Source organism: Neoarius graeffei, chromosome 15, assembly GCF_027579695.1.
Source record: "Neoarius graeffei isolate fNeoGra1 chromosome 15, fNeoGra1.pri, whole genome shotgun sequence".
Taxonomy (NCBI): Eukaryota; Metazoa; Chordata; class Actinopteri; order Siluriformes; family Ariidae; genus Neoarius; species Neoarius graeffei.
In genome coordinates, this window is record NC_083583.1 from 77,515,152 (window position 1) to 77,527,971 (window position 12,820).

Genomic DNA, 12,820 nt, shown 5'->3' on the forward strand with positions numbered 1-12,820 from the left:
TGTGTGTGTGTGTGTGTGTGTGTGTGTGTGTGTGTGTGTGTGTGTGTGTGTCTGACCGAGAGCGAGGTTTTTGGCTGTCACGTCGGAACAGGGTTGGTAGTACTGCACCAGCCAGGCGATCCCGACCACCGCATACACCAACTCTACCAGCAGGATGGCTGAGGGACGGACACACACACACACACACACACACCTGTAAAGAAATGAAGTATACAAACATATAAGACATCTAAATACAAGTGTGCATGTGTGTGTTAATAGCGGCTCGTGCAGAGATCTCTTTTGAGCGAGCAATGATTAAAAGAAATTGTTCGACACACATAAGCCGATGTCCTGCTGATTTTCTCGCCTTTCCAGATGTTGCGTGGTCACTGTGCAGCTCACTGCTGAATTCAGCCCCATAGAGCCGAGTCCGACCCCCTAGTGGCCAAAACACGGAACTGCAAGAAGCACTGACGAGGCCACTGGGGCAGGACTCACACTGCCTCACACTCGCTCAGTGGAGGAGGAACACCCAGGACAGTGAGGGACAGCGCTGGTGTTTTAATCCTCCACAGCCACCAAGATATTATTTTATATATAAAAAAACCCAAAGGATCAGAATTCTATCTAAAATAATACATTTCCTTTAAACAGAAGCAAAGATGTACAAAGTTACTTCGATATTTTATACCTGCAAAGTATCAGTGTTTATTTAGAAACTACTAAAGAGGAAAAGGAGGAGAGTGCGGGAACAGAGTTATTTCTATATTTTACACCTGGATATAATTTTTATTTATAAACTACTGAATAATTTTTTTCCAGGTTTTACCCACATGTACAATCCATTTACTTTTAATATACATGATGTTTGGAGGGAAAAAAGTGCTTTTAAATCATTTTTAAAAACATCTGGACTCATTTTGGGATGATTTATGCACAAAAGCGTTCAAATCAAAGGACTGCAGGATCAAACTGCATGTATTTTACTGAATATTCGGAGTCAGGCTTCAATCAGTGAGCTCTGTGTCACAGCAGCCGCCTGCGTCCCATCACAAGGCAAAGGACTGTGGGATATGCGAGATGGCGAAAGATACATGAATGCTGAAAGTGAGAATTAGGAGTGTGTGTGTGTGTGTGTGTGTGTGCACGCCCCTTTCTTACCGAGCCGTATATAGAGCACGTACTGCACGGCCTCTCGGGGCTGTGTGTACAGGATGCTCCCTCTCATGCTCAGCCACATGATGGCACTCTCACAGATCAGGCAGCTGATCAAGATGCCCATGTAGCCGCGGCCATGGTCCACCAGCGTGACGGAGCACGACTGATCTGAGCCGTACGGGAGACCGAACAGAACCACAGACAGCACCACCAGCCTAGGAACAAACAGACCATAATAATAACAACAACGATTAGTAATTCCCTGTATTTATGTTCCCTGTTAAATAAAATCTGATTATTGTATTAATTTGACTAAACAGTATAGACCCTTTTCACGTGACGTCACGACAAACGCGGCCGCCATTTTGGACATGAACTACCAGTAGTCTACCACAGCCAACAACGAGGAACGACGGTGAAGCATCGAAAGGAATATAGCCATCAAAGAAAGTTTTTACTTTCAGCAAGACTTCCATCATGCCATTACATTGTTGTGCACCTGGATGTAGTAACCATCAACACACAAGGCAAGATTTATCATTTTATCGGATCCCGACAGATGCTGACTGACGGAGAAGATGGATGGTCTCTAAAATATTGGCAAAATGATGTTTATTGACATAGCAATCGTGTGTAACGGAAGCATTTGCATATCCGAAGTGTTGTGTTTACATCAAAGATAAAATAAACCGATATGACAACGACTGCTGCTGCCAGGTTGGGGACACAAACTAGTAGAAAGGAAGTGTGCCAACAGTGCCAACAGACTTCCTTTGTGGTCGATTCTGCTTTAAGGTAAGATGCATTTAATTATTCGTCTGCTGTGGGTTTGGAATCGGTAGCCTGACCGATTCGTTCATGTTTGTGGTGCCGTTTGTTTGTTGACGCGTGTTGAAATGGAAGATTGGTTGTTGACGTGATTTCCAGTGGTGCTTTGGTGCTGCTGTGGATCAGATGTGTTGAGTAGCCTGACTGTTTTTTTTTTCTTGCGTGTGGGATCATTGTTGACGCGAGGTTGTTTTTTGAACATGCCAATGCGGACACGATTTCCCCTGATGAGTTATGACTTCAGACGCGATGCGTGTGTGGAGTCCGTGTGATGTGTGCGTAAGATAGGCTTCTCATGTGTTTGGAGATCCGCGCTCTGAGACAAGCGCAAGCACCCCCCCCCCCCCCCCCAAGGGAAAAAAAGGGGCCCCCCGAAAATATCGGCATAGTTCGAACACTGGGTTGGAGAAAGTAATGGCAAATAGCGAGTGCACAAACCATAGAAGGTAAACTGTACACAGCGCCAGGGCAGTGTGATGGTATGTCTACTTTTAGATTGTGTTAGCTTATCAATGAACACACTCGTCACTCGACGAGTTTCACGTCTTTACGACGGATACTTAAATGTGTGTTAGGTATTATTGTTGCAGTCTAAGCAGTCATTGTAGCAGCTAGATGAGCGAGAACCGAAAGGGTCTGTGCCATAAACCGTTATTTCTTCATGTCCAAAATGGCGGTCGCATTTACGAAGGTCACGTGAGTGAAAAGGGTCTATAGCTTGTTAAAGGTAAGCGAAATAGATTTTATCCTTCACACACAGACACTGACCATATGCAGTGCAGTAAGAAGAGGAAGAGAGCGGGCAGCACCAGGTCATCACTGCCAACTGACCAGCGCCGCCGAAACATCACCATGCCTGGCATCACTGCCCTGAAACACACACACACCACAATCCACACAGCTGCTTTAATAGATGCTTCTAGAAAGAGACAAAATGACCAGCACTACAAAGAGAAGTAAGATTTAAGAGAAATATTGACAATCTTTCACAATGTTCCCCAGGTCAGATTAGGCAATCACAGCGCCGTGGATTCTTGGCAGCACTACAAGACTGACCCTGAACAATCATCGTGTGTCGTCAGGGAGGACGTTTACTCATGATGAGTCATTCTATGAAACTCACCAGTGGCCTCCCAGAAAACCATTCAGGGAACCTAAATCATGCAGAATCCTAAAGCTCGACTCCAAATCCTTCTTTAGTTATGACTTTTTGAAGTTTCGTGGTCTTTGCGATTCCATTCTCAGCCTCACCAATCACTTACTTTTCACTGGATTGCACTGAAATTTATTCTGAACATCCAAGATGTCAGTAACAGTGCTGAAAATCCGAGTTCAGAGCGGCCTCCAAAACATGGCCGCTCTGGACTACATTTCCCAAACGCCTCAGTGCCCCTCATCTGAATTCAAGGAAGTAAACCCGTTTTCCATCATCCCTCTAATCACTGCTCTATATAAGCCCAGCATTCACAAACACTCTCCGCGAAGTATTGTTCTGTGTCCCGTACCGGAATATACCAAGCCTTCTGACTTCCTGCCTGACTTTGTTTATGTTTGTTCGACTCTGATCCCTCACCTGCCCTTTGACATATTGTTTGCTGACCCACGCCCGACCCGGACTTGGATGCCAGTTTGTGACGCATCCATAAGTGCCTGCGCCCTGACACAGAAAACGCTCAGGCTAACATACAGCATGTGTTCATTCAGGTGAAGAGTTTTGTCTGAACATTTACAGCAATCGAATGAATGAATGAAAAATGTTTTGTTTTTTACCCCCAATGAAAAATCTTTCATTTTCAAAAATCTCCACTAGTCTTCATGTTCTTGCAGCCTAAATGTCACAGTGATTTGGTCCTGCGTAAAAAACTGAATATAGCTTCAGGGCTTTGTGTCGTGATGCGCTGATGATCTGAACATCACACTCATCAGAAACACTGGATGATAATGAGAGCCTGAGGTACAGGTTTTCCGGATGAGGTCATGATGATTGACAGCGCAGAACAGGAGCTGAATATTAAATTACTAAACAAACGCTGACTAAACATCTGCATTCATGAACAGGGCGAGGAAGTCATTACACGCAGAACAGCTTTTATTGGACAAAGGACTGAGAAATTTGCCAGGATGAAGTTTGTACGCGGTGGTTAACATCGCTGGACTCCTGATGCTCTGGTGCAGGACAGATGTGCCGGGGAGCCAGGAATTAACATGCAAGGTGCAACCCGACTGCTGACGCGTTTTGTAGAAGTAAAAGGAAACGGGATAAACGAATGATGGAATCATGAATGAGAAATTCCTATTTCGGTCCCGATAACACCGTGACACCGGGACAGCGCCATGCCCCTAACCAATACGGCATCGTAAAGAACGCACACAAAAATATACAGGAGGGAAAGATGGACGGAGGAAAGAGGACGAGACGCAGCATCTCACAGGAGCGAAATCAGCAAACAGTAAACACATGGAGGGCAGACGGCAGTGAGAACGAGGAAAACAGACAAACGAGAGGGAAAGAAGAGAGAGAGAGAAAAGAAAGACAGGGAGGGAGGACAAAAAGAGGCAAAGAGAGAGAGAGAGAGAGAGAGAGAGAGAGAGCAAGACAGAGAAAGAAAAACAGAGAGAGTGTTCATTAGTCCAACATTGGTTTGTCACCGTCAATGAAAATGAGGCTCCTATCCGGTTGCCATGGTTACCGCACCCTGTAATCGGTCAACTGGTTCTGTAGCATCAAGTGTGAGGAGATGAATCAATACACACACCTCAGCACAACACACACATCGTAATTACTGATTATTACTATTATTTATTTATTTTTATTTTTTTTACTGGAACACGTCCTGGAAAATATACGCGCAGCAGCTCGGCTCCACCGCTCACGCTGACACAGCGAGCGTGCCGGTAACCTTTATTTACTGTCAGTCAGACAGAGCGAGGAGACGCACTGCTCCGTTTCAGAGCGAGGACGAGGAAGAGACAGGAGCCGTGCAGAACCACAGGGGGACTGGAGAGCGCTACAGCCTCATTTAGCCTGGGGTCAGTATAGGCGGAGCTTAAGGTAAAGTTCATCAGCTAAATGCCAATTTGATCATGATGTCACCACTGAGGGATTTTTTTGTCGCTCTTTGTCTTAATGCACCGCTTCGTAGACATGGCCTCTGTTTTTAATTTAGACAAATAAAGGCGCTTATCATGAGTTACTGTACGCCGAAACATCCGTTTTAGTGATCAGACCACAAGCGGACTGCCTGATTTCATCACCGAGATGAGACGCTGCTGACATGTGAACAGCTCCGAGAGAGGATAAATCTGGGAAAGAGAGTGGCTGATATTATTTGTGATCTGCATTATGAGTTCACTTACGAGAACAGGAAATCCTGACGCAGACGGCAAGGTCAGCTTCTCTGTGTCAACAGTTTAGGCTGGTGGGGGTTGTGTAATGGTGTGGGGAGTGTTTGCTCCGCACACAAAATGTCTATTTACCAAATTAGAAGGATGACTTCCAGAACGATGCTGCTCCGCGTCACAAAGCACAAGTCGTCTCAAACATGACCCTGAGTTTCGTGCACCTCAGTGGCGTCTGCAGTCACCAGATCAGAATGCAGTAGATTCACAGCAGGAACGCGCAGCTGATGAATCTGCAGCAATGACGCAATCGATCATGCAGCAGAATCTCAGAGGGACGTTTCCGGAACCTTGTGGAGGCTGAGCAAGCAAAGGGGAGCACTAGTATGGTGTTCCTAATAAAGTGGCCAGCGCGTGTACGGTAGACACACATACAATACTCTGGTTAAACATTAGCATGGGCATCCAGGACAGTTAGATTTCATGTCCAGGTGATCATCTGAGGACAGAACTCCACATCGCAAAGCCAAAACGCCCTTTTGATGATTATATACACTCACTCATTAGTGCACTTAACTAGTGAACTAGCTCACCATACACCATGGAGCGCTGACTTTCCCATGAGTTAGCACTGATGATTTGTCTACCTCTGTATGGACCCCTCCCCCCTCACTCTCGCTCATCAGGAGTCAGGCCAGTACACCATCAATAAAAACCACAGCCCTTGGCATCTCCAGCCAATCAGCACTTCGAGATCTCCAGCTTCAGCAAAGATCAAATGGGTTCTTCTGCAGACGCAATTGAGCATCGATCTCTCAGTACCGAGCTCTTAAAAGGGGTGGGTTCATCAGTCCATCACAGAGAAGGAGCCCTGAGGGAGCAATAAATGTCACACAAGGCAAAGCACATCAGGTAATGCAAATCAGGAAGGGGAGAGAACGGTCGAGAGAGAGAGATACACCCATATAAAACCGTATAACCATTGTTGGCATGAAATCAATTGATCATGATATAATAATGATGTAATTGATCAGCGATATAACAACATCAGGTACTCACCATAAGAACAAGTGGGGTATTTAAAGCTCATCTCATTATCTGTAGCTGCTTTATCCTGTTCTACAGGGTCGCAGGCGAGCTGGAGCCTATCCCAGCTGACTACGGGCGAGAGGCGGGGTTCACCCTGGACAAGTCGCCAGGTCATCACAGGGCTGACACATAGACACAGACAACCATTCACACTCACATTCACACCTACGCTCAATTTAGAGTCACCAGTTAACCTAACCTGCATGTCTTTGGACTGTGGGGGAAACCGGAGCACCCGGAGGAAACCCACGCAGACACGGGGAGAACATGCAAACTCCACACAGAAAGGCCCTCGCCGGCCACGGGGCTCGAACCCGGACCTTCTTGCTGTGAGGCGACAGTGCTAACCACTACACCACCGTGCCGCCCCTTAGTAAATACTAAATTTAAAAAAATTAAACCTTATTTGTATTTTTATTTTTGCAATATTATTTTAAACTAATAGCTTGCTGCATTTCTTTTAATTCCTCGTGTGTGCTGTTTAAAGGAGCCGACCGTACCGGGCACGTTCTCGGTATATTATATCCGGACACTGAAATATTTTTATTGCAGTGTTTAATGATTTAACAACACAGGAACTACAAGAAGCATGGTAGTGGCAGCATCACGCGATGACGCTGCGTCTCTTCAGCTGGAGCTGGGGCTCTAGTCAAGAGAGCTGGAATCCTGGAGAGCTCCAAACAGCAATCTACTGCGGCACAAAACCTAAAGATAAAGAAATATTTCCAGATTCTTGTGCGATAAACGCAAGCAGGTTATTGGATGTGTTTCTAAAACGTTTTATAGAAACATTACGCTCTTGTAAACAACGTAAGAATACATAGCCTTCTGTTGAAATTTTAGTTGAGACAAAAACAGAACGCACACACACACACACACACTACATTAAACACACCATCGATTATAACGTTATATAAAATATACCCAGCTCGATGTCCACCTTCACATCAGTGAGTCATGATGCATCAGTGCATTACCCAGAATCCACCCAGGGTGTTAAGACACAGGAAGTGACATCACTAATGCTCACTCTTGATTTCAAAAGTAGAATACTTACTTCACAGCAGCAGGGAAATGTGCTCAAGTGGTTTTTTTTTAAAACTGCACTGCATTAATCTGTAGTGTGTGTGTGTGTGTGTGTGTGTGTGTGTGTGTGTGTGTGTGTAAGCCCTTCATTTCACCGAGTACAATCTGGAAAAATCACGCGCGACTATGATCGCAGCTATGTTTTCCCGTAGTCGCGGGCAAAATCCGTGCGACCTAAACCCATTATTTTCTGTGCATGCTCTATGTTCGATGTTATCTCGTTCGACCTTCGATGTGTACGCTCTACCTGCGTCCTATATGCTCTGTAGACGCTTTACATACGCTCTACTTGCGTCTGTCCACTCGATCCGATGCGATCTTAACATCAATGTTCGACCAATCTGCAACATAGCGTTGATCTCTCGGTGATCTATCCTCGCAAGTGCGCGACCTCAGCCGATCAAGGCTCAATCTTGGCCGATCTAGCTACGTATGAATTGCAACATACCCTCGATCAATACGATTTAGCCTGTGATATAAACGTTCTAGCCTCGCTCTGTATGCTCAATTCTCGATCTTTTCTAGACAGATTCTCGCCTGAGCTACGCGCAAATTTGTCACGGTCGCCCGGATTTGCGTGCGACCCACTGTGACCGTATAAAAAGGCCCGGCGATCGGTGGCCGACCATCAGTTTTTGACCAGCCTCCGAAGGGACAACATGGACCCAATCGCTCTGCATCATGCTATTGCGCCCTATTTATATGACGTTCAGTAGGCGTAGCTTAATCGGATTAAGCAAAGATAGGTCGCAATTTAAGCGATGGTCGATCTTTATTGTGAAGTAGGTCACACCTTAATCCTCTTTATGTGCCCTATTTATGCGCCCTATTTATATGACGTTCAGTAGGCGTAGCTTAATCGGATTAGGCGAAGGTAGGTCGCAACTTAAGCGATGGTCGATCTTTATTGGTTGAAGAAGGTCACACCTTAATCCTCTTTAGAATCCAATCGTGCCCGTGGGAAGAATAGGGAGCGTACGGGTCTAGGGAAGGTCTGGGACAGGTTGCGCAGAGCGAGGCTTGATTGCAAAAGAGTGAAGCTAGATCGCACGGATCGAGCGAGTGTTGAGGACGGGCCGAGCAGCACAACCATGCGCGCAATCAGTTCTCGCTTGAGAAGACTGAGCATCGCTCGTCCCCGTTCTAGCCTCGATTGTCTCTTGACCAATGCATCCTTTCCTCGACCTTGTTCGCTCTTTCGACGCTCTCTGTGCGACTTTTAGGTCGAGGCTCAGTTTTTTGACATGTAAAAAACCGAGCTACGATCTCTTTGTCGGGGAGACCATTCCTCGACCACGTGCAACCACGGAAGACCGAGGCGTGATCTACCCTCGGTCAACCGTCGACTGCGTACGACCTGCGGCGACCAAGCCACGCTCTGAGATCGCAGCTCGGTCTTCCGGGAAGATTTCTCGGTGAAATGACCCCCTCAGATATACAGCATATTCTGGCACCCATACATTGCCATACACGTGCACCCATATGTGCATCTACTCCTGCATGCACACACACACACACACACACACATAGTATATATGCATATGGAAACACACATTCATATGCGAGCACACACACAAATATATAAATATATGTACACACACATGCACAGCTAAAAGAGGTGAAAAGGACCAAGTGGGTGGTGGTGGGAGTGAAAGACAGGGAATGAAGCAAGAAAAACATGAAGAAGAAACAAAGATAGAGTGTAAGAAGCAAAAGAGAGAGAGAGAGAGAGAGAGAGAGAGAGAGAGAGAGAGAGAGAGAGAGATTAAGCAAAATGCAAGAGGAATGGTGGAGGGAGAGCAGAGTGGGTGTGAGTGGCACACAGTCCTCATTCTAAAAAAAGGAGATGATGCCAGTTCGGTGCCAGAGACTGAATCTGGATGTGTGAGATAAAGTGCAGGAGGAGGAACAGCTGCACATGAGGAGAGAAACAAGAAGCAAAGGATGACGAAGGAGCGGTGAAGATCATGAGAAGATCTGTTAATGTATATATAAATATATATGTGTGTGTGTGTACTGTATTTAAAATATCTAATGACTTATTTGTTCCACTCTTTAGACAGAAAGAGGATTCCTGAACTGATGAATATCTGATGCCAGTGATGATGCACAGATGGTTAATCAAAAGGTGTTACGATTTTGGGGCAAAGGAAAGAGGTTGAGGAAAGGACGACTGAAGGGAGCTGTGCATTGTGGGGCAGGAAGAAGGAGGAGCATGAAGGAACACAGCACGCTGACAAAGGATGCTGAAAAATAAATAGGGCATGAGAGAGAGAGAGAGAGAGAGAGAGAGCACTGAATATATAAGATGTTTAAATGTTATATCTGTTTATCAATATCTTAAAAAAACACCACCACATCCGTCAAATTTATTAACAAACACATTTTTAAAAAAGTCACTTCCTGTTACAAAGTGCTGACACTGGAGACTCTTTCCATAAATGCAAATAAACATCTCTTTACACAAATCTTCATCTCATCAACACGTCGACGGAGTTATCATTCACATGTGTGAAGAATCTATGATGCAGGTCCAGTTTGATGACATTTCTAATATCACAAACTTGATCATTATCACAAGAACAATGCAGCCAGGACAGAAATGACTTCGACATGTGCTTAGTTTCCATCCAAAGTGTGTGCACGCTCAGTTGAACACAAACGTCTTGCTGATGCCACGCAGTCGCCCAGCAGCCAAGCAACACGCACGTCCTCTTAGGCCCACTTTACACGGGGACGGTCTGAAACAAAAACGCAAAAGTCCGTTTTCGTTCTCACTTTTTTCCGCGTCTACACGACCGTTTTCAAGGAGGAAATCTGCGTCTATACGGTGACGCATAAATGTGTGGAATTCAATTGGATGTGCATGCCAGGCGGCTAGGTGGTGCTGTGAAAGACCTCCGCTATGTCTGCACGCATGCGCAACGTCTTCCGTCTTGTCTGATCTGCACATCTGTGCCACGAAAACTTTGACTACTCTGGCTATGGTAAGTAAGAAAGTAAGAGCATGCTATACCCGCCTCTGTTCATTAACGGTATATGTGCAGATTCGGTATAGATGTTCGAAGGACTCCTGGACGTTTATTAAAGCTGCCAGAGCAGCTTGAAGGTCCGTTGGATCGATGTAATCAGACGTGCTCTTACTTTTTTACTTACTTTCTTACTTCCCGGGCTGGCATGTACAGTATATGACATATGCATGACGTAAACGCGTACCCGACGTGAGCAGATCCGAGCAGAGTTTCACGTATTGGGTAGTTTAGACGGATATGCAACGGGGGCTGTTTTTAACTTATCCACTCTGGAAGGCGTTTTCAATTTTTTCCGTTTTTCAGCCTCGGAAACGCCGTCCCCGTGTAGACGAAAGGCACTTCCGATAAAATATTTAGTCGTTTTTACCCGACAGCGTCCTCGTGTAAACGGGCCCTTGATCATCACTGAATTTTCTCTTCCAACACAATACCTGTTAAAAGTTTTGTCCAGCGATTCCATGATGCCGTTTACAAATATGCCACGTCTGCACCTGCTCGCACTCAGGACTCCACTTCTCAGAGTTCACAGCAGCCTTCAAATATGGCCGCCATGGATCACAACAAACATCATACACCGCATCGCTCTCAGTCTCCACAATTCTAATCAGATAGACTTGTTCCTGATCACAGCCACAACCAGGAACAGACTCACAACTGGTATTTGTTCCCAGTGAGTTCTTCTCACAGCAAGAAGGTTCTGGGTTCAAGTCCAGTGGCCGACGGGGGCCTTTCTGTGTGGAGTTCGCATGTTCTCCCGTGCCTGTGTGGGTTTCCTCCAAAGACATGTGGTGAGGTTAACATGGGGCAGCCTTGGCCTGAAGTGCCCTTGAGCAAGACACCGAACCCCCAACTGCTCCAGCATCGCTGCCCACTGCTCTGGGTATGTGTGTGTGCACGCATGTGCGTATTCACTGCTTCAGATGGGTTAAATGCAGAGGAGAAATTTCACTGTGCTTAAGTATATGCATGACTTCCTGGTTCCTGAGTTGTTTGCGATGAGTCCTTTTTTCCCGCGAGTGAAAAAAAAATTAATTACTAATCTTTTTTAACTTTTTTCTACAAATTATTTTCCAGTATCCTCTTCAATTTTATTGTACTGTTGCTTTCCTTTTTCCGTTTTTTTCTCTCTCTCTTTTTCGGAAGAACGCCAAGACCGGAAGCTTTCTTTTTCTTTTTTTTTTCTCCTCCTGTGTAAAGACCACAAGCGGAGGCCATCTACATTGGATCTGCTTTAATATCAACAGATCTTCGATTAAGGTACGTGAATCTTTTCATCATGGCACACCTTCAGCCTGTTCAGTGTGCTGAGTGCAGGATGTTTAGTCATTCTTCCTCCGTCACTAGCGATAGCTTTACTGTATTTGTGATAAGTGCAGATTAGTTAGCTCTCTGACAGAGAAGATTACAGTGTTAGAAGCGCATGTCCAGGCTTTAGAGAAGGCTAGTGAGAATGAGAGCAGTGTAGTTTCTGTAAAGTCTGGATGCCCTAGGTGGAGTTAGTAATCCCCCAACTCCGGCGTTAGAGCCCTTACAGCAGGGCGAATGGGTGACGACTCGGCGGCATAAGCGTAGAGCCAAAGCTACCGCTGAGGCTCGCCCACGGGAGCACCACTCCTCTCCGCGTCACGTGCTGAACAGGTTTGCTCTCCTTAGTGATGCACCCACTGAGAAACCTGAAAGAGCTCTGGTTATAGGGGACTCTATCATATGGCATGTGAAATTAGCTCAGCCTTTAGGGGCACCAGCAGCTTTAGTCAGGTGTATACCGGGAGCCAGGGCGCCGGACATAGCAGGTAATCTTAGGGTCCTAGGCAAGCACATGTTCTCAAAGATAGTTATCCATGCAGGAGCTAATGATATACGCCTTCATCAGTCTGAGGTTACTAAGAGTAACTTTGTAGAGGTGTTTAAATTAGCGAAGGCGATGTCTGATGCTGTAGTATGCTCTGGCCCCATCCCAATGCGGCGTGGCGATGTAGCTTACAGCAGGTTATGGTCGCTGAACTGCTGGCTGTCCAGGTGGTGCTCTGAAAACAGTGTGGGCTTTATAGATAATTGGGCTAATTTTGAGGGCACTGCTGGCCTGTTAGGGCAGGACGGTATCCATCCCACTCGGGAAGGTGCTGCTCTCATTTCCTGCAGCATAGGTCATAGTCTCAGAACAGGCCTAGTTAATTTCTGACAATCCAGAGCCAAGGCCAGGGAGCAGACAAACAGGCTAAACCGACTGTCTGCTAGCTGCACAGAGTCGTCACTCAGGGCCCACTACATCGAGACTGTGTCTGTTCCCCGAGCTCAACAAAAAG

The 12,820-nt window shown here is 46.0% G+C and overlaps 1 protein-coding gene across 2 annotated transcripts in view; it reads right to left on the reverse strand.

Moving 5' to 3' along the window:
- Positions 1-12,820, reverse strand: part of dagla (diacylglycerol lipase, alpha) — a 79,775-nt gene that overhangs the window by 54,145 nt on the left and 12,810 nt on the right. For both annotated transcript variants that reach the window (XM_060941887.1, XM_060941886.1), the window contains 3 exons: positions 2,737-2,838; positions 1,144-1,355; positions 57-158 (listed from right to left, as the gene is read on the reverse strand). In XM_060941887.1, the coding sequence (XP_060797870.1) occupies positions 57-158; positions 1,144-1,355; positions 2,737-2,831 (409 nt within the window). In that variant the 5' untranslated portion in view covers positions 2,832-2,838. The remainder of the gene's footprint in view (positions 1-56; positions 159-1,143; positions 1,356-2,736; positions 2,839-12,820) is intronic.